General features: G+C 41.0%; 1 protein-coding gene across 1 annotated transcript; it reads left to right on the top strand.

The window, feature by feature from the left end:
• Window positions 1-1,493: 1,493 nt before the first annotated feature.
• Window positions 1,494-21,852, top strand: LOC110500969 (cytidine monophosphate-N-acetylneuraminic acid hydroxylase). Its single transcript, XM_036957024.1, has 15 exons — window positions 1,494-1,916; window positions 3,906-4,132; window positions 4,366-4,457; window positions 6,868-6,977; window positions 8,815-9,005; window positions 10,128-10,208; window positions 12,224-12,290; window positions 12,391-12,472; window positions 13,381-13,518; window positions 13,807-13,942; window positions 14,089-14,229; window positions 14,642-14,816; window positions 15,736-15,852; window positions 20,971-21,086; window positions 21,320-21,852. The coding sequence occupies exons 2-15, from the start codon at window positions 3,927-3,929 to the stop codon at window positions 21,483-21,485; spliced, it is 1,818 nt and encodes a 605-aa protein (XP_036812919.1). The 5' UTR covers window positions 1,494-1,916; window positions 3,906-3,926; the 3' UTR covers window positions 21,486-21,852.
• Window positions 21,853-23,033: the final 1,181 nt, after the last annotated feature.

The raw sequence follows: 23,033 nt of genomic DNA, 5'->3' as shown, positions 1-23,033 counted from the left end.
CACCCACAACCCACAATGACAAAACAGGCTACCTAAATATGGTTCCCAATCAGAGACAACGACTAACACCTGCCTCTGATTGAGAACCATATCAGGCCAAACACAGAAACAGACAAACTAGACATACAACATAGAATGCCCACTCAGATCACACCCTGACCAAACAAAACCTATAACATACAAACTATGGTCAGGGCGTGACACAGATGTTGCTGTTGCTGCCCCATGATTTTCCCACAAGTCCTGACTATCTTTCAGAACCTATTTTTCTGTGCAACATTGATATTCCCAAACCAGCAGGTCAAGTAGTAGGACAGAATGCTCTCAATGAATGCTTTATAAAAGAGAACCATGATGGTTAGATCAACATTAGAAAATTACAATTTCCATAGGAAATACAGTCTCTGTTGGCCTTTCTTCAAAATAACGTCAGTACACTGATCCCAGGACAGCTTGTTGTCAGTGACTAGCCCAAGGTATTTGTACTCCTCCACTATTTCAATGGGCTCACATTTGTCAGCGAGGGTGTGTGAATAGTCGTGTTCCTTCAAAAGTCAATCACCAAGTCCTTTGTTTTTTTATGTATTTAATTTTAGATGGGATGACTCACACCAAACATTAAAATCATTCAGAGCCGGTCCGTGCTCTGTCTTATCCCTTTCAAGTAGACCGACCAAAGTGTCGTCAGCATATTTGATCAGGTGGCGCCCTGGGAACCGGCTCCGTCAGCTGTCTGTGTACAGTATGAATAGTACTGGTGAAAGAACACTGCCCTGGGGGGTTCCAACTGAAGTAGTGCACACCTCAGAGAGTGTGTTGCCAACTCCTACCTGCTGAGACCTATCATTTAGGAATTTGGTAATCCATGTGAATAGCATAGCATCAAATCTGAAGTCTCCTCTCAGTCTGTCTGCGAGAAACCAATGGATTGATTGTGTTAAATGCTGAGGAGAAATCTGTGAACATGATACGCACATGGGTTTCACTGCCCTCCAAATGCACGTACACCAGATGAAAGAGCTAGAGGTTGGCATCCTCTGTTCCTCTCTCTGACCAGCATGCAAATTGGAGGGTGTCAAGAAGGTGTCTGGTGGTGTTGATGATGTATGCCTTAATCTTTTCAAGAGATTTAATCAAGAGAGAGGTAAGAGGTCTGGAGTCATTACTAAGGTCTGTAGTCATTTGATGCAGATGGATGAGAGGTTTTTGAGATAGGTCTAACAATAGATTATGTTATCAGGCCCGGGCTCTTTCATGTTCCAGTGCTTTTGAACACTGGTATGACTTCCTCATTGATGACAAGGGCGCTCTCGGTTGCCATGACATCCTCCTTCACACAGGCAGGGGGAGCGGGGCCGCCCCCTGCTTCAAAGCGGGTGAAGAACTTGTTGAGTTCATTGGCTGTAGAGAGTCACACCCTCTCATCCGGGTGGGATCGATATGTTGCCTCCCTTTGAAGGGGGCATTTGCCATATTCTTAATGCCCATCCTGGCAGTCTCCCTGTGACATTATCTGTTGCACCTTATCCTTGTACTGGAGAGTCTCCCTGTGACATTATCTGTTGCACCTTGTCCTTGTACTGAAGAGACTCCCTGTGACATTATCTGTTGCACCTTGTCCTTGTACTGAAGAGACTCCCTGTGACATTATCTGTTGCACCTTATCCTTGTACTGGAGAGACTCCCTGTGACATTATCTGTTGCACCTTGTCCTTGTACAGGCATCTCACCTTTTTAATCTCTTTCTTCGTCTCTCTCTGTACCTCTTTTCTTGCGGTGGATTTCCTGAGGCAAACACTTATTTCTTGTTAAGCACCAACAATTAGTTCACTGCTCAATGCAAATGCACAAAGAAAGACTCATCTGGGTCTAAACTTCCAATTCCAAAGTGTCAAGTCAACATAAGTCTGCACAAGGTAATGCTCTTTATTATTTATGCTTCTCTCTTAATATTTGCTATGTTGTGACTATTAAGAAATGTACATTGTTTAAAGGTGACAGGCAAAAGTTGTTTAACAGATAAATACATTATAATATTGAATTTCATTTATTTCGCTACAAACATATACAGTGAGATGTACATTGTATTCCCAGAGGAGAGCACTTAATAGCATTAAAACATTTAGCTAATTTATATATTTTGCTCATGGTAATTGACATAAATTAAGCTCTGTTAACTCTGTGAAACTGTTAATTGAATTTTAAGTTCACAAGTTAACTTTGGATGAATTTCAGTCATATGAGCTGAAATTTTAAAAAACAATGAATTGAGGGTGATTGCTCTTACAACCAAAAAAACAGTCTTCTAATCAGACCCATGTTCAAATTTGGGGTATTTCAATCACTTTCAAAGACATTTCGAAGAAAGTATTTACTTGAAAATACAAGTAGTTGAATATTGGAATGTATTTGGAAATACACTTGGAAACACATTTTTCTGCATTTGAAAATATTGAAATGTAAAAATATTGAAATACTCTATGCATTTGAACCCACTTTCTGTTTGTTCCTTGGGTATTTGGCAGAATGTGTTGGGATACAATATTTGAAAATAGTTCAGAGCCTACTATTTGTAGGAAATGTTAAGAGGTAGCGGATTTTGACCACATAATACTCATATTCACACAAGATCAGAATTTCAAATATAAATACTCATGTATTTGTACCCAGGTCTGCTCCTGGTAATTCCATACATTTCAATGTAATATTTAGTTCCCAGAGTGTCACAGTACTCTATGAGGAACTGACATTTGTTTGAATTTAGATATTACTAATTTGAACTAACCATGAACATGTAAATATAATGGTATAATGATTCATTCTTTGAATCTGTGCTATTGTCTAAAATGTAGGTTCAGGTCTCTCGCTCTTTCTCTCTCTCTCTATCATATTTTAAACAACTTGTAGAAAATACACTTTATGACACTGTCATAAAGAATTATGACCATTCTGTGTCACTTTACTTGGACTAAGAAAATACACTTTGACACTCAAGAAGCATTATGACCATCATAATCACATAAGTCAGATAGGCCAATCACATACGTGCCCTTATATCAGTCATCTGTCAAAAAGAGGGTGTCTTGTCCTGCTTCTGCTCTTGCATTCATCCCAGTCATCAGAAACAGAGCATTGGGGTAAGTGCATGTCTGACATCATTTTGTGCGCAATTACAATGATAATTTAATATGCTAAATAAAAAATACTGTTGACACGTAGGCTATGGTGTAATGGAATGGAATGTTTTGCCTTGTGTGGTAGGTTTTGTGGGTTTTGAAACTCGTATGTGTCATAACCACCCATAAAATATCATAATATATGTCACAACAGGTCTAAACATATGTAACAATATTATGAGCATATTATGACAGGTTATGACACGTTGTCAGCTGCTATGACATGGATATGACCGTGTCATAATGTGTTATGACACTAAGTGTGAAGTAAAGTGTTACCACATATACATATATTTCCCCTTTCTGTAATACACGATTTCCAGTGTTTGTGATATTTGAGTTGATGGTCACTAGCCTCGACGCGGTATGTTATGGATTAAACTCACATCTGTTGATAGTGTTTGATGCCAGACTGGAGATACAAGGACCGAGGACACACTGATTATTATTGTATTGTCTGAACACTGTGATTCTGTAGCAATGTCACTTACTTGTTTGGACTTCCCACTTGCCTCTGGGACTGATGTTTACAGAACAGTTGTCTGCTGATTAGGATATAAGGCCAGTTAGACATTTTCTCTGGTTCTGTGCTTGAAGTATCTCCCTGTTGCAACTTGTAATAAACTGAATAGATTGTTTTATTGCCTTTATTGATGACTTCTGTTCGGTTCACCTGTAAATTCTTCTTACGAGTACCATCCACTTATACTCCTCTACTTTTCTCATCAGCACTTCAATTCCACCACTCAAATGACAGCCCAGTCTTCAAAGACAGTGCTGACCCTGGACTCTGAGGCGGTGTTCTCACTCAAAGATGGCATCAACTTTAAGAAGAGCCCAGATGATGGCAAGTGCTACATCATATACAAAGAAAATGGAGAGCTGAAGGCCTGCAAGAACCAATGCAAACACCAAGGAGGCCTGTTCATCAAAGACATAGAGGACTTAGATGGAAGGTAAGTAGACTTAAAGGGGAAGTTCAGGACTCTACAACTAAAGATAGTTGGAGTTAGTAGCGGCTGTTTAGAGAATACCGAACCTTGGATTACAGTTTCTCCTGGCCCATAGACTACTTTCAGGCTGAGGAACCATTTAATATCAAGTGGTAAAATCCTGAACTTCTTCTTTAATACCGAGGCTTAGATAAAACATATCTATTCCATGGGACTGAAAGGTTTTTCTGATGCAGGACGGTCCGATGTACAAAACACTACTGGAAGCTGAACGTCTCAACTATGCAGTATGTGAACCCTCCTGACAGCTTCACACAGGATGAGCTGGGTAAGTTGAGCTGCCATTTTCTCAACCTGAAAGGTTATCGAATGGCATTTTAAGTCTATTTGCCATTTTGGGTCATATGAAACGGTATGTCTAATATTTTGTGTTCTCTGACAACTTGTGTATATTTGTACACATTGTGTGATACTGATCATTAAATCAAATGTTATGTCACATGCTACGTAAACAACAGATGTAGACTAACAGTGAAATGCTTACTTACGGACCTTCCCAACAATGCAGAGAGAAAAAAATAATAACACAAGGAATAAATCCACAGAGTAACGATAACTTGCCTATATAACAGTAACAGCAGTGTGCAAACTGAAATACAACTACAGTTCAGTCCTTACACCATTAGTTAAGGCAATTCATTAGAATATATATACAAAATCGGAAGTAAATCTGATTTATGGTTCATGAGAAGATTTTATAAAGTATTTTAAGCATTAGCATATATGGTACAATATGTACAGTTGAAGTCGGAAGTTTACATACACTTAGGTTGGAGTCATTAAAACTCGTTGTTCAACCACTCCACAAATTTCTTGCTAACAAACTATATTTTTGGCAAGTCGGTTAGGACATCTACCTTGCGCATGACACATGTAATCTTTCCAACAATTGTTTACAGACAGATTATTTCACTTATAATTCACTGTATCACAATTCCAGTGGGTCAGAAGTTTACATGCACTAAGTTGACTGTGCCTTTAAACAGCTTGGAAAAATCCAGAAAATGATGTCATGGCTTTAGAAGCTACTGATAGGCTAATTGACATCATTTGAGTCAATTGGAGGTACACCTGTGGATGTATTTCAAGGCCTACCTTCAAACTCAGTGCCTTGTTGCTTGACATCATGGGAAAATCAAAAGAAATCAGCCAAGAACTCAAAAAACATTTTTTATAGACCTCCACAAGTCTGGTTCATCCTTGGGAGCAATTTCCTAACGCCTGAAGGTACCACGTTCATCTGTACAAATAATAGTATGCAAGTATAAACACCATGGGACCATGCAGCTGTCATACTGCTCAGGAAAATTATCTATATCGACAGTAAAACGAGTCCTATATCAACATAACCTGAAAGGCTGCTCGCCAAGGAAGAAGCCACTGCTCCAAAACTGCCATAAAAAAGCCAGACTACGGTTTGCAACTGCACATGGGGACAAAATATTGTACTTTTTGGAGACATGTCCTCTTGTCTGATGAAACAAAAATAGAACTGTTTGGCCATAATGACCATCGTTATGTTTGGAGGAAAAAGGGGGAGGCTTGCAAGCCGAAGAACACCATCCCAACCGTGAAGCACGGGTGGCAGCATCAAGTTGTGTGGGTGTGTTGCTGCAGGAGGGACTGGTGCACTTCACAAATAGATGGCATCATGAGGGAGGACAATTATGTGGACATATTGAAGCTACATCTCAAGACATCAGTCAGGAAGTTAAAGCTTGGTCGCAAATGGGTCTTGCAAATGGACAATGACCCCAAGCATACTTCCAAAGTTGTGGCAAACTAGCTTAAGGACAACAAAGTCAAGGTATTTGAGTGGCCATCACAAAGCCCTGACCTCAATCCTATAGAAAATGTGTGGGCAGAACTGAAAAAGCATGTGCGAGCAAGGAGGCCTACAAACCTGCCTCAGTTATACCAACTGTGTCAGGAGAAATGGGCCAAAATTCACCCAACGTATTGTGGGAAGCTTGTGGAAGGCTATCCCGTCACGTTTGACCCAAGTTTAACCATTTAAAGGCAATGCTACAAAATACTAATTGAGTGTCGATCGTGACGATCGTCGTTGTAATCATACTCAGACCAAAGCATAGCGTGGAATCGGTTCGACATCTTTTAATTATCAGAGAACCGAACAAAAAAACAAAGAATAAAAGACACGTGAAGCTCAAGCAGTGCTCACAGGCAACTACACAGAAACAAGATCCCACAAAACACAGTGGGGAAATGGCTGCCTAAATATGATCCCCAATCAGAGACAACGATAAACAGCTGCCTCTGATTGGGAACCATACCAGGCCAACAGAGAAACTACCTAGATGTCACACCCCGATCTAACCAACATAGAGAATAAAAAGGCTCTCTATGGTCAGGGTGTGACAGTGTATGTAAACTTCTGACCCACTGGGAATGTGACGAAAGAAATAAAAGCCAAAATAAATAATTCTCTCTACTATTATTCTGACATTTCACATTCTTAAAATAAAGTGGTGATCCTAACTGACCTAAAACAGAGAATATTTACTAGGATTAAATGGAATTGTGAAAAACTGAGTTTAAATGTATTTGGCTAAAGTGTATGTAAACTTCCCACTTCAACTTAAGATAATCAAATAAAAGTAATTCATTAGATTATTAATCGGAAGAGTTTTGACTTTGGCTTGATTTTGCTAACACAGACGTCGTGATGACAGACGAGGGTGGTCTTCAGCTCGTGGAGGTGATCGTCTGGGACCCCTGGTTGGCAGACCCCCAGGATCCACAGGAACTGCAGGAGGGAGAGGTGACTGTGAGTACAGCTCGTCACACACACCCACGGCTGGACAGATCTGAGGCCTTTCCCAGTGGGCAAAACTGGTTGCAATTACATTATGACATCTTACATGACGTCATTTATTTATTTATTTTTATTTTACCTTTATTTAACCAGGTAGGCAAGTTGAGAACAAGTTCTCATTTACAATTGCGACCTGGCCAAGATAAAGCAAAGCAGTTCGACAGATACAACAACACAGAGTTACACATGGAGTAAAACAAACATACAGTCAATAATAAAGTATAAACAAGTCTATATACAATGTGAGCAAATGAGGTGAGAAGGGAGGTAAAGGCAAAAAAAGGCCTTGGTGGCAAGGTAAATACAATATAGCAAGTAAAACACTGGAATGGTAGTTTTGCAATGGAAGAATGTGCAAAGTAGAAATAAAAATAATGGGGTGCAAAGGAGCAAAATAAATAAATAAATTAAATACAGTTGGGAAAGAGGTAGTTGATAGGGCTAAATTATATGTGGGCTATGTACAGGTGCAGTAATCTGTGAGCTGCTCTGACAGTTGGTGCTTAAAGCTAGTGAGGGAGATAAGTGTTTCCAGTTTCAGAGATTTTTGTAGTTCGTTCCAGTCATTGGCAGCAGAGAACTGGAAAGAGAGACGGCCAAAGAAATAATTGGTTTTGGGGGTGACTAGAGAGATATACCTGCTGGAGCGTGTGCTACAGGTGGGAGATGCTATGGTGACCAGCGAGCTGAGATAAGGGGGGACTTTACCTAGCAGGGTCTTGTAGATGACATGGAGCCAGTGGGTTTGGCGACGAGTATGAAGCGAGGGCCAGCCAACGAGAGCGTACAGGTCGCAATGGTGGGTAGTATATGGGGCTTTGGTGACAAAACGGATTGCACTGTGATAGACTGCATCCAGTTTGTTGAGTAGGGTATTGGAGGCTATTTTGTAAATTACATCGCCAAAGTCGAGGATTGGTAGGATGGTCAGTTTTACAAGGGTATGTTTGGCAGCATGAGTGAAGGATGCTTTGTTGCGAAATAGGAAGCCAATTCTAGATTTAACTTTGGATTGGAGATGTTTGATATGGGTCTGGAAGGAGAGTTTACAGTCTAACCAGACACCTAAGTATTTGTAGTTGTCCACGTATTCTAAGTCAGAGCCGTCCAGAGTAGTGATGTTGGACAGGCGGGTAGGTGCAGGTAGTGATCGGTTGAAGTGATGGTCAGGATGTATACTGGTTGTATAAAGACGTTTTGTTAAGGTCAGAAAAACATGTCTTGATCTGGTTGTGATCTTGGTCTCGTCATGAAAAAGATGTCTTCACCAGGCTGGTTGAAACTAATCTGGAACACATTACCATGTTGTTTAGTAACCGAGAGTTGTGTCTACACAATCTTCTACTCATCTTTGATCTCATCACCACTTTTATAATGTGAGATCTGAGGGTGTGTTTTCACCTGAAAGGCTGCAGTGCCAAACTTAAGCCTGGGACACATAAGGGAGATGGGCAAAGGTTGAAAGATATCACCAACCGCCATCCAAGATTCTAGATTACGTATCGGGATAGATCTCCGATCACAGCCGTGCCCAACAACAGTGCAGGACACATTGCTGGGACAGTTGGTCACAGATGACTTTTTGACCATCTCCCCTGTGTTCATTTAAATTCCAGAGACACAGAAATGACAGTCCCAACACCGACACCTCTGAGATTTTCCCCATATGGCCGACAGGCTATTTATATCAATGTGATTGATGGTCAACAGCGCCGCACGCAAATCTAAAAAGATAGCACGTCGGGTGACAAGATTCTCCACTCCAAACTCAACCTTCATGTTCCTCCAGGTGACCTACCTTACCCATGCATGCATGGAGCTCCAGCTAGGGGGGAAGAAGATGATATTCGACCCCTGGCTGACGGGTCCGGCCTTCGCCAGGGGCTGGTGGCTGCTCCATGAGCCCCCTGCTGACTCCATGGAAAGGCTGTGCATGGCCGACCTCATCTACATCAGCCACATGCACTCCGACCACCTCAGGTATTCAGAGATGGTACCTATATGGAATGTGGTACAGGTATGTAGAGATGGTACCTGTATGGTACAGGTATGTAGAGATGGTACCTGTATGGAGTATGGTACAGGTATGTAGAGATGGAACCTGTATGGAGTATGGTACAGGTATGTAGAGATGGTATCTGTATGGAGTATGGTACAGGCATGTAGAGATGGTACCTGTATGGAGTATGGTAAAGGCATGTAGAGATGGTACCTGTATGGAGTATGGTACAGGCATGTAGAGATGGTACCTGTATGGAGTATGGTACAGGCATGTAGAGATGGTACCTGTATGGAGTATGGTACAGATATGTAGAGATGGTACCTGTATGGTACAGGCATGTAGAGATGGTACCTGTATGGAGTATGGTACAGATATGTAGAGATGGTACCTGTATGGTACAGGTATGTAGAGATGGAACCTGTATGGAGTATGGTACAGGCATGTAGAGATGGTACCTGTATGGAGTATGGTACAGGTATGTAGAGATGGTATCTGTATGGAGTATGGTACAGGCATGTAGAGATGGTACCTGTATGGAGTATGGTACAGGCATGTAGAGATGGTACCTGTATGGAGTATGGAATGAAATCTATTGATATGGGAGGATGGGCTCAGTGAAACTGGAAGGGAATGGACTGAACGTATCAAACACATACTATTCCAAACATTACAATGAGCCCGTCCTCCGCAATCTCCACCCACCAGCCACGACTGATTTCAATGTATTTATAATTTTGGCCCCACTTTAACGAAGTATAAAGGCATTTTATAGCATGCATGAAGTTTCTGAAGCACTACGCAAATGCTTCACAGATAATCTATAAGTGTGTGTCATATTCTATACATGGTGTATAAAGGGTGGTGTATAAATGGTGTATAAACTATGTATGTTTATACACCATTTATAGAGTATGAGATAAATGCTTCACATATTCTCTATGTAAGCTATATTGAGCCTTTATAAGTTGTACTTAGTTTAAAGTGGGACCCTAATTTCAATTACGGAAGTAAGCAGAAATGTTGATTCCAATTTTCCTTATAAGGATGAGCACACAGAAGGCAGGACGTTTTAAGATGATTCCTGAAAAATGTATTTTCAGCTACCCAACCTTAAAATCCCTCTCTGCGACAAGACCCGATGTTCCTATTTATGTTGGCGACACATCAAGGCCAGTGTTCTGGTAAGGGTTATCTATATACAGTTGAACTCGGAAGTTTACATACACTTAGGTTGGAGTCATTAAAACTTGTTTTTCAACCACCCCACAAATATCTTGTTAACAAACTATAGTTTTGGCACATCGGTTAGGACATCTACTTTGTGCATGACAGAAGTAATTTTTCCAAAAATTGTTTACACACAGATTATTTCACTTATAAATCACTGTATCACAAAATAAGTGGGTCAGAAGTTTACATACACTAAGATGATTGTGCCTTTAACCAGCTTGGAGAATTCCATAAAATGATGTCTTGGCTTTAGAAGCTTCTGATAGGCTAATTGACATCATTTGAGTCAATTGGAGGTGTACCTGTGGATGTGTTTCAAGGCCTACCTTGAAATTCAGTGCCTGTTTGCTTGACATCATGGGAAAATCAAAAGAAATCAGCCAAGACCTCAGAAAAAAAATTGTAGACCTCAAGTCAGGTTCATACCTGGGAGCAATTTCCAAACGCCTGAAGGTACCATGTTCATCTGTACAAACAATATTACGCAATTATAAACACCATGGGACCACGCAGTCGTCATACCGCTCAGGAAGGAGAAGCGTTTTGTCTCAATCCCAGAACAAAAGCAAAGGACCTTGTGAAGATGCTGGAGGAAACAGGTACAAAAGTATCTATATCCACAGTTAAACGAGTCCTATATCAACATAAGTTGAAAGGCCTCTCAGCAAGTAAGAAGCCACTGCTCCAAAACCGCCATAAAAAAGCCAGACTACGGTTTGTAACTGCACATTGGGCCAAAAATAGTACTTTTTGGCCATAATGACCATCGTTATTTTTGGAGGAAAAAGGGGGAGGCTTGCAAGCTGAAGAGCACCATCCCAACCGTGATGAATGGGGGTGGCAGCATCATGTTGTGGTGGGGGGGCGTGCTTTGCTGCTGGAGGGACTGGTGCACTTTAAAAAATAGATGGCATCATGAGATGGGAAATTATTTTGAAGCAGCATCTCAAGACATCAGTCAGGATGTTAAAGCTTGGTCGCAAATGGGTCTTCCAAATGGACAATGACCCCAAGCATACTTCCAATGTTGTGGCAAAATGGCTTAAGGACAAGTTATTGGAGTGGCCATCACAAAGCCCTGACCTCAATCCTATAGGAAATGTGTGGGCAGAACTGAAAAAGCGTGTGCGAGCAAGGAGGCCTACAAACCTGACTCAGTTACACCAGCTCTGTCAGGAGGAATGGGCCAAAATTCACCGAACTTATTGTGGGAAGCTTGTGGAAGGCTACCTGAAATGTTTGACCCTGTCACACCCTGACCATAGAGAGCCACCAGGATTCTCTATGGTGTAATAGGTCACAGCATGACTAGGGGGGTTTTCTAGTTATTATAGTTCTATGTTGGTGTGTGAGTATGGTTCCCAATTGGAGGCAGCTGAATATCATTGCCTCTAATTGGGGATCATACTTAGTGTGTCCCTTTTCCCACCTGCGTTGGGGGATATTGTTTTGTTCTGTTTGAGTGCCATTGTGAGCTACACATTTCACGTTCGTTATATCTTTTTTGGGGGGGGGGGGGGGGAGTTTCACTATTAATAAAATGTGGAACTCTACTCACGCTGCGCCTTGGTCCACTTATTTAGACAACGATCGTGACAGACCCAAGTTATTAAACAATTTGAAGGCAGTGCTACCAAATACACTCAATTAGTATGTAAACTTCTGACCCACTGGGAATGTGACGAAAGAAATAAAAGCTGAAATAAATCATTCTCTCTACTATTATTCTGACATTTCACATTATTAAAATAAAGTGGTGATCCTAACTGACCTAAAACAGGGAATTTTTACTGGGATTAAATGTCAGGAATTGTGGAAAAACTGAGTTTAAATATATTTGGCTAAGGTGTATGTAAACTTCCGACTTCAACTGTATATGTCAATCATTAACATGGTTTTACAACCATAAAACAAATGAGTGTCACCTTTATGGGTTTATGCTGTCCTCATTTGAATCATGTTACAGGATGCTGGAGAAAAGGCAGGTGAAGCTGACAAATATCAACGTCGTTCCCTTTGGCATTTGGCAAAACGTAAGCATAAACAGCTCACTTTGCATGAACAGTTTATACGATAAAGGAACCTCTGTCAAAAGGCTCTTCTTTAATGCCCTTCTCCTGTTGTCTCCGTCAGATTGATGAGCACCTCAGATTCATGATTCTGAAGGATGAAGTGCACCCTGAATTGGACACCTGTATCATTGTTGAATATAAAGGTAGTCATCATGTCCTTTGTAAGAGCACGTAGTGCTAGCTTCGCCAGAGCCCTGGGTTCAATACCTGCAGTCACAGGAAGTCACTTTTCATAAAAGGGTCTGCTAAGTGGTATATACACCGAGTGTACGAAACATTAGGAACACCTTCCTAATATTGAATTGCACCCCCCTTTGCCATCAGAACAACCTCAATTGGACTCTATTGGCATGGACTCTACAAGGTATTGAAAGTGTTCCACAGGGATGCTGGCCCATGTTGACTCCAAAGCTTCCCACAGTTGTGTCAAGTTAGATGGATTTCTTTTGGGTGGTGAACCATTCTTGATACACACGGGAAACTGTTGAGCATGAAAAACCCAGCAGCGCTGCAGTTCTTGACACACTCAAACCGGTGTGCCTGGTACCTACTACCATACCACCTTCAAAGGCACTTAAATATTTTGTCTTGCCCATTCACCCTCTGAATGACACGCATACACAATCCATGTCTCAAGGGTTAAAAATCATTCTTTAACCTGCCTTCTCCCCTTCATCTACACTGATTGGAGTGGATTTAAATAAGTGATCATACCCTTCACCTGGATTCACCGGGTCAGTCTATTTCACGGAAAGAGCATGTGTTCCTAATGTTTTGTCGAGTCAGTGTACAAGTGCAGGTCACACATTCTGACTTTCATCCCACTTTATCCACCAACAGATTATACATCCATATAAAGATGGGCTCCATCAGGATAATTAAGACTAGATTATTTTATTGAACATGCACATCCTGTCTGATTCAGGTCCTTGTCAGTTCAGTAGTAGAAGTATATGTCAGCGCCACCTGGTAGGCATACGATGCACCTTAAAGCCTTATCTCAACCTTATCTCATTTGACGGGTGCATCTGATCCTGGTTCTCCCACCCAGGTCATATGATCCTCAACACGGTGGACTGCACCAGGCCAAACTACGGCCGACTGCCCCACAATGTAGACCTGATGATGAGCGACTTTGCTGGAGGGGCGTCTGGCTTCCCCATGACCTTCAGTGGAGGAAAATACACAGGTGAGGTGGACAGGTATACAGCATCCAAATGTATAGCCGGACAAATAACAGAGAAATGAATTGCTCCCTTGGGTTTTCCTGGCTATTGACTGCAGATGGAGTGAATCTCAATTGTATTTCCTCTCTCCTTATCTCCTCCTCAAAGCACATCGGAACAGATATGAGGTTACTTCCCTCGGATGTTCTCCTCCAATGCATTTTGAGGAGGAGGCAAGGGGAGAGGAAGCGAGGAATCAAGGAAACACAACTGAGATTCACTCATTGACTAGTGTCGATTTCACCCTGCAGAGAGCTGGAAAGCTGATTTCATCAAGAATGAAAGGAAGAAGCTCATGAACTACAAGGCCCAGCTGGTAAAATCCTTGCAGCCCAAGATCTACTGCCCGTTTGCCGGTTACTTTGTCGAAGCACATCCCTCAGACAGGTATTACAAAACGTTTACTCTTTTGTGTACAAATTCCGTTCTAGGTTGAGGTTAGGTTTTGACCCCTCTTATTGCTTCAATTGCAGTCACTCAATATAACTTGCATCCCAATTTGACATTGACAACTGACATAAGTTAACTGACAGGTACATTAAGGAAACTAACACGAAAAACAAAGCGGAGGAGCTCAATGCCCTGATCAAGAAGAGCGCTCCAGGCATAACAACATGGACACCCAAGCCAGGCGCTGTGCTCGATCTGGCACTGGCTCTGATGAGTCCCAGCCGGTAGGATTGCTCATCAATCAGCAAATCGTGTGTGTGTCCATGTCTGTCATATCAGTCCATACTCCATAGAAATGCCAACAATCATCAACAATCACAAATCACATTTTAGTGTTTGATGTTTCCCTCTGTTGTCAATACCATTATTACCTCACTTCCCTACATTGTTAACCTCTATTACATCACTTCCCTACATTGTCTACCATTATTACATCACTTTCCTACATTATCTACCATTATTGCATCACTTCCTTACATTGTCAACCATTTTTACCTCACTTCCCTACATTGTCTGCCATTATTACCTCACTTCCCTACATTGTCTGCCATTATGTTCTCTTTCTACATTCCGTTTTAATGTTGTAAACCAGGTAAAATGCACTGTAAATCATGTATGATTTGACTATAACCACAGGAAAGCCATCACCGACCCTCCATCCGGGACAAACATCTATAAGGACAGTTGGGACTTTGATTTGTACGTGGATGAACTGAACAGGGCCATCACCGCTGAGATATTTAAACATAAAAGCTGGATCCAATTTTATTACATCTGGGCAGGGTTTAAAAACTACAATCTAGTTGTCCGGGTAAATATTGCAGTCCATATAAAAGTCCTCACAGCTCTTAGTGCTCTACTGCACATCTACAAGCTGACTCCTGGGGTGGATTCATTAGTCGCAGACTGTTGCAAAACGTTTTTTCAACAGAAACCGATTACTGTTTACTCTTGGAACCAAACGGAAGCCTGAATTTGTCCAATAGAAACTTGTTTTCATTGCAAAATGTTTTTTGTTTGGATTAAACTGACTAAACTTTTTTGCAACAGTCTGCAATTTAGGAATACACTCCTGGTTACTCCTGACTCGCATTCAGTAGGCAGTAAAACATGCAAGGAAAATTTTAAATATTATTGGACAATCTCAATTTTAAAACGTTTCTAGGTTTTGTACCGACTGAACGCGACCCCTTCCATTCACTTCCTCTCTCTGCAGATTTCTGGAATGTTTAAAACATGTACGGACGCTCTCACGGACACAGACTAAGCCTATTCCTGAATTTAAAAAAATTAAAAGCTCAATGGAGAATCTCTATCGAATTTTTGGGGTTTCCAGGACTAGGCTTAATGTCCAGGAAACTGCCCTTGGAACAGCTGATTTTGGCTGCTTGGATTGCCAGATGGGCAGGCTTGACACTCTAGGGACTATGACCCTTGGTTCCATTGTGCCAGGCATGTTCAATCAATTTGAAAAATAAAAAAATATTTTTAACCCAATCTAGTGGGTTCGAGGGTTGAAATTAGAACAAATCTTTTCCAATTCTTCTCATTCTTTTGCTACTTTCTTTTAAGATTCTGGTAATTCTTTAGATTCTGTTTATTGATTCTGGTTATTCTGGTTATTCATATTCTAGTTATCTGGTATTTATCATAACTGCAGGTCAGTGAATAACGCAAATTGTTTGAATTCCAACTAAACATAGCCTAACTGTTTGTAATATGTATTTAAGGTCATAGAGACAGATGAGGACTTCATTCCGATAGCCAATGGCTACAACTATCTGGTGGACTTCATGGATCTGTCCTTCCCTACTCAGAGGCCCACTAGAGAGCACCCTTATGAGGAGGTGAGCATGGCTACAACACCTGCTCACCTATATACTATTAAGTACACTGCACTCAACTTGAGAAGGATCAAAACAAACATTGTGGAGCAGGAACATAGCATGTTACAAATCTGTCATAAGGGTGGCAGGTAGCCTAACAGTTAAGAGCACTGGGCCAGTTACCGAAAGGTTGCTGGTTCAAATCCCTGAGCTTACTATGTGAAAAATATTTTTATGTTCCCTTGAGCAAGGCACTTACAGTGCATTCGGAAAGTATTCAGACCCCTTTACTTTTCCGCATTTTGTTATATTACAGCCTTATTCTAAAATGGATTAAATAAAATAAATCCTCATCAGTCTACACAATATCCTATATTGACAAAGCAAAAATAGGTTTTTAGATTTTTGCAAATGTAAAGAAATTAGAAAATACATTTTTTACATAAATATTCAGACCATTTGCTATGAGACTCGAAATTGAGCTCAGGTGCATCATCCTGTTTCCATTCATCATCCTTGAGATGTTTCTCCAAATTGACTGGAGTCCACCGGTTGTAAATTCAATTGATTGGACATGATTTGGAAAGGCACAGACCTGTCTATATAAGGTCCCACTGTTGACAGTACATGTCAAACCAAGCCATGAGGTTGAAGGAATTGTCCATAGAGCTCCGAGACAGGATTATGTCGAGGCACAGATCTGGAGATGGGTACCAAAAATGATCTGCACCATTGAAGTTCTCCTAGAACACAGTGGCCTCCCTCATTCTTAATTGGAAGACATTTGGAACCACCAAGACTCTACCTAGAGCTGGCCGCCTGGCTAAACTGAGGATTCAGGGGAGAAGGGCCTTGGTCAGGGAGGTGACCTAGAACCCGATGGTCACTCTGACAGAACTCCAGAGTTCCTCTGTGGAGATGGGAGAACCTTCCAGAAGGACAACCATCTCGGCAGCACTCCACAAATCAGGCCTTTATTGTAACGTGGCCAGACGGAAGCCACTCCTCAGTAAAAATGCACATGCCAAAAGGCACCTAAAGGACTCTCAGACCATGACAAACAGGATTCTCTGGTCTGATGAAACCAAGATTGAACTCTTTGACCTGAATGCCAAGCGTCACGTCTGGAGGAAACCTGGCTTTGGGACAAGTCTCTGAATGTCCTTGAGTGGCCCAGCCAAAGCCCGGACTTAAACCCAATCTAACATCTCTGAAGAGACCTGAAAACAGCTGTGCAGCTACGCTCCCCATCCAACCTGACAGAGCTTGAGAGGATCTGCAGAGAAGAATGGGAGAACCCCCCCCCCCCCCCCCCCCCCCCCAAATACAGGTGTACCAAGCTTGTCGTATCATGTCCAAGAAGACTCAAGGCTGTAATCGCTGCCAAAGGTGTTTCAATAAAGTAAAGGGTCTGAATACTTATGTAAATGTGATATATATATATATATATATATAATTTTCAAATGCAATACATTTACAAAAATGTCTAAAGCTGTTTTTGCTTTGTCATTATGGGGTATTGTGTGTAGATGAGAGTTAAAAAAAAAATCTATATTAGAATAAGGCTGTAACGTAACAAAATGTGGAAAATGTCAAGGGGTCTGAATACTTTCCGAATGCGCTGTAACCCTAATTGCTACTGTAAGTCGCTCTGGATAAGAGTGTCTGGTAAAATTGTAAATAAGAATAAACTTTTCCCTTTATTCATGTCATTCTCATGAGGTGAACGCTGTTCACAGATACAAAGAGATAGCAGGCTGCTATGCATAACTTCAGGGGTTTGAATGTGTTGTTGTTGGCAGATGCAAATCTGATGTAAACCTGTTTTCAGTTGAAGATAATTGTTTGCTGGATTAAATGCAGTGCTTGATAAGTACAGTGCCTTCAGTATTGGTTTGGGGATGCTTTGCTGGCTCGGGACCTGGACAACTTGCCTTAATAGAAGGATCGCTACACTCGCATTAACATCTGCTAACCATGTGTATGTGACAAATAAAATTTGATTTGATTTGAATAGAAGGATCCATGAATTCTGCTCTTTATCAGAGAATTCTACAGTAGAAAGTCAGGACATCCGTCTGTGAGCTGAAGCTGAAGTGCAGCTGGGTCATACAGCAAGACAATGATACAAAACACGCAATCAAGTCTACATGAAAATGGCTAAAAAGCAACAAATTTGAAGTTTTGGAATGGCCTAGTCAAAGTCCAGACCTAATCACAATTGAAATGTTGCAGCAAGACTTTTGAAATGTTGCAGCAACAAATGTTTCTGAGTTAAAGCAGTTCTACATGCAAGAGTAGGCCAAAATTCCTCAACAGCGATGTGAGAGACTGATCAACAACTAAGGGGAAGAATTTGGTTGCAGTCATTGCAGCTTAAGGTGGCACAACCAGTTATTGAGTGTAAGAGGGCAATTACTTTTTCGCACAGGGGAACCGCACAGGTGTCGCATTACTTTGTTAATTACATTTTTAAAAAATTAAAAAATCTAAACTTAGGTTCCCTTTATCTAATATTAGGTTTGGTTGAAGATCTGATAACATTCAGAATCAAAAATATGCAAAAATTGAGAATCAGAAACGGGGCAAATACTTCTTCACAGCACATCGGTAACAGGCTGACCACACCGCTGGCGTCACGGGCGTGAGCGTTGCAAAATAAATTTAGGAATCTATATTCAATTATTGCACTCGCACTGCTCGCACGTGCCAACGGCTAAAATAGAAGTCATTTCTATTTCTGATGCAGATTGCGCTGCAAGTCCTGCCTCTCCCTTCTCCTCATTGGTTTATAGAAGCAGGTACACACGTGCCATCTCCTCATTGGTTATACCTACGTGGGTGACTAAAGACGAACAAGGTCAGTGGCGGTAATGCACCTAATTTATGAAAGTTGCCAATCGTAATATAAAGTCAAGAGAAGAAAAAGCCTGGAAGGATGAGAGAAGACTAGAAACAATTCGGTTGACCGTTTTATGTGTGGATTAATTGGTGGAGTAGAGGACCTTGTGCATTTCAGGAAAAATAACATCAATGTTTATATCCCAGGACAAATTAGCTAGGAACAGCAAGCTAGCTAAATATGACAAATTAGCTAGCAAGTGCAAGCTAGCTAGCTAAATTGCCATAAATGTTTAACGCTTTTTGACCTGTCCCCAAATTAATATAATTGGTTCAGAGTTTGTTTTGATATTTTAACCTGCGTGTCGTGATCGCATCTGGTGTGGGGTGACAAAATACATTTATGCACGATGGCGCACGCGTGCAGCCGGTTTGGGTTTCTAGTTAGTCTCAGAGCTTTGCACACCTGGATTGTACAATATTTGCCCATAATTTTATAATTCGTCAAGCTCTGCCAAATTGGTTGTTTATCATTGCTAGACAGCCATGCTATAGATTTTCAAGCTGATTGAAGTTAAAACTTTAACCAGGCCAATCAGGAACATTCAATGTCGTCTTGGTAAGCAACTCCAGTGTATATTTGGCCTCTTGTTTTAGGTTGTCCTGCTAAAAGGAGAATTTGTCTCCCGGTGTCTATTGGACTGAACCAGGTTTTCTAGAATTTAGCCAGTGCTTAGCTATATTCCATTTATTTTTATCCTCCCTAGTCCTTGACGAAGACAAGCATACCCATAACATGATGCAGCCACTACCATGCTTGAAAATATGAAGAGTGGTACTTAGTGATGTTGCGTTTTCTCCAAATATTACACTTTGCATTCAGGACAAAAAGTTACTTTCTTTGCCACATTTCTTGCAGTATTACTTTAGTACCTTGTTAAAAAAAATATTCTACAGGCTTCCTCCTTTTCCCTCTGTCATTTAGGTTAGTATTATGGAGTAACTACAATGTTGTTTATCCATCTTCAGTTTTCTCCCATAACAGCCATTAAACTCTAACTGTTTTAAAATCATAATTAGCCTCATGGTGAAATCCCTGAGCGGTTTCCTTCCTCTCCAGCAACTGATTTAAGAAGGGCGCTTCTATCTTTGTAATGACTGTGTGTATTAATACAGCATCCAAAGTGTAATTAATAACTTCATTATGCTCAAAGAGATATTCCATGTCTTCTACTCCCTCCCCCCCCACCCCATCTACCAATAGGTGCCAGCCCCCTGGTCTTTGTGGTTGACTCTGTGCTTGAAATTCACTGCTTGACTGAGGCAACTTACAGCTAATTATATGTGTGGGGTACAGAGATGGGGTCGTCATTTAAAATAACAATGTTAAATAATATTATTGCACACAGTGAGTCAATGCAACTTGTGACTTGTTAAGCACAGTTTTATTCCTGAACTTATTTAGGCTTGCAATAACAAAGGGGTTGAATACTTATTGATTAATTATTTTTCATTCATTTGTAAGCATTTCTAAAAACATAATTCCACTTTGACATTATGGGATATTGTGTGTAGATCAGTGACACAAAAGCTAAATGTAATCCATTTGTAATTCAGGCTGTAACAACAACATGTGGAAAAGGTCAAGGGGTGTGAATACTTTCTGAAGGCACTGTACACTGCAATCCACTTATGAGAAGGATCAATACAACATACAACTGGGGCAGAAACATACCATGATACAAATCTGTCATAAGAGTAACATTTCCCTGGACTCATGTCATTCTCATAAGAGGTGAACGTACGAGGCACAGACACACCGAGATGGCAGGCTACTGCAAAACTTTAGGGTTTTGAATGTGTTGTGGTTGACAGATGAAAATCTGATGCCAAGCTGTTTTCAGTTGAAGATAATTGTTACTGGCTCAGTTCTCACTACTGCCTGAAGTGTAAGTTCCGGATTACTGAACGGGCACACAGGGCAAAATGTGTAGAATAGCAATACATTCGATTTAACATGGAAAAATGTTCTGTCATATGTGTAGAATAGCATAAATTGAACTATAAAACAGCACATTTTTCTCTCTGCCCCATGGCAAAATGTGTTGAAATGCAAGAAGTTAGCTGTTTAGCTGGTGGTAGGGGCCCCGGGGCCCCAGATGCTGTAGTCCTGCCCTGCTTAAATGCCAACATGCTTTGTAAGGAACCGCCATTTATCTGCAAGTGGATCATTCGTTTGTTTTCCATTTCATGTAACTTGATTGGACTGAGAGGTGTACTACTTTCTCTTCTGTAAAGATCAAGAACAGGATCGGAGTCATGAGGCACGTGGTGAAGAATGGCCTTCTTTGGGACGACCTGTATATCGGCTTCCAGAACCGTCTGAGCAGAGAGCCAGACGTCTACCACCACCGGTAAGTCCTCGTCTCCTCACCTTCCCTCCTTTGCTTTCTTCCTCCCTTACCAGACATCTACCACCACCGATAAGCCCTCGTTTACTCACCTTCCCTCCCTTCCTTCCTAATTTACCAGACCCAGGCATCTACCACTACCAGTCTATTGTATTGCATTGCTGTACACTAGAGCAACGATTCTCAACTGGTGTGTCGGGACCCTAATATTGTACCTGTCTTGGTTATTTGTCCAGGTTCTGGAACCACTTCCAGACAGAGTTGCCAGTCACTGGGCCGGACTGGGACTTGTTCCTGCAGCAGGTGCCATCATACCAGAGGTCTGCTGAACCCCAGGGAATCCAAACAGAAAGTGTCTCTGCTTCTACATTCTTAGAAAAAGCAGACTGTACTGTCTCATGAGAACCAAGCTTTGTGCCTGTATCTATTAATGAATAGTAATGAATAAGAAGAGCTGCTCTCCCTGTCACTGTAGGCCCCACCAACCTCCCTGTGCTACTGAAACAGGGAAAAGGGGATGTGGCTGACAAGATTTAATTTCTAAATTGGTTCAAATAATAGCTTCATTTAGGGTTCATTTTCTAATTCGTTTTTTCATGTAATGGTGAAATCAATTAACATAGCGTCTATTGTTGCTTGGCAGGTCTGTATGTAGGGGACTAGTAACAAAAAGTAGGAAAATATATGCACTCACTACTATGTCGCTCTGGATAAGAGCGTCTGCTAAATGACTAACATGTGAATATGAATAAACCTTGTATCATTGATTATTATGTGTATTATTGATTATATGATTTTGGACGTGTGCTGAAAATGCATTTGTTACTCGTCCAATATCTATTCATTGAACATAACTTAGTTTTTATTTTTTCATAATAAAAATAGTATAGGGTTAAGTTAATGTTAGGGTTAATGTTAGGGTTAAGGGTTTGGTTAAGGTAAAGCCAGTTTTAGATTTTGGCTAGTAAGGCTGTGAATAGGATGCTGGTCAGAGAAATCAGCTTAGTCATTTATGAATGTACAGATATAAATCCACTGCTGTACACTGTGGCTCAACTAGAATTTGTCAACTTAAAATGTTATGAACTGTTGTGTGATTTCAATGTACCTGACAACCAATGAAGTTCCTCTGGGAGAAATCTAGTTATTCTAAGTTATGAGTAGGGCCCGATACATGGAATATATAGCTTCTCAGAAGTAACTCAATCCTCTAGAAATGATTTTAAAAAACAAAAATACTTTATCTGTTGCATTGATTGACAGACATGTAAGATACTGTGACAAAGCTACCCAGAGTTACTGTCTGCCTGAAGAGTGATGAGAAGTTCACAGAACTGACTCAATAGAAGTTCAGAAAACCACAGCCTTGTTGAAGTCACGCACACACACACTCCAGTAGATTCAAACAGAACTGCTGAATTCTCTCGTTCACACACATGAATAAGGGAAGTTAAGCTAAGCACAATACCACACTTTTTCCTAGCCTTACAGGATCCTAGAGAGACAGTAACTCTCTCTAGCTATCGCTCTAGATAAGTCTCTCCCTGTATCTTCCTCTCTGTCTCTCACTTTTCAACAATGACATGAAATGACCCTAATCTCCTTTATGAGTTGGATGCCACCATCACCAAGGCTTTCCCACTGTCCACAGACGTCAATTCAACGTCTAGTTTTGATTTACATTTGTTTGAGTTGTCAACTGTCAATTCAACGCGAAATCAACAAATGTCACCATTTCATTGGATTTAGGTTAAAAGTTGGGTGGGAAAATGATGAAATGTGCTTATGTTGACTTCTTGCAAATCCTATCAGTTTTTCAGGTTGATTCAACGACATCACATGGATTTCTTTCCGGTTTAAATGACGTGGAAACAACGTTTATTCAACCATTTTCTGCCTAGTAGGTTACCTCCATCTTTTGCCAGTTTATTACACTACTACATGGACTCA

The sequence above is a fragment of the Oncorhynchus mykiss genome, chromosome 21 (genome assembly GCF_013265735.2).
Source record: "Oncorhynchus mykiss isolate Arlee chromosome 21, USDA_OmykA_1.1, whole genome shotgun sequence".
Classification (NCBI taxonomy): Eukaryota; Metazoa; Chordata; class Actinopteri; order Salmoniformes; family Salmonidae; genus Oncorhynchus; species Oncorhynchus mykiss.
The sequence above is the reverse complement of the archived record's forward strand: the minus strand, read 5'-3'. Positions and strand labels throughout refer to the sequence as shown.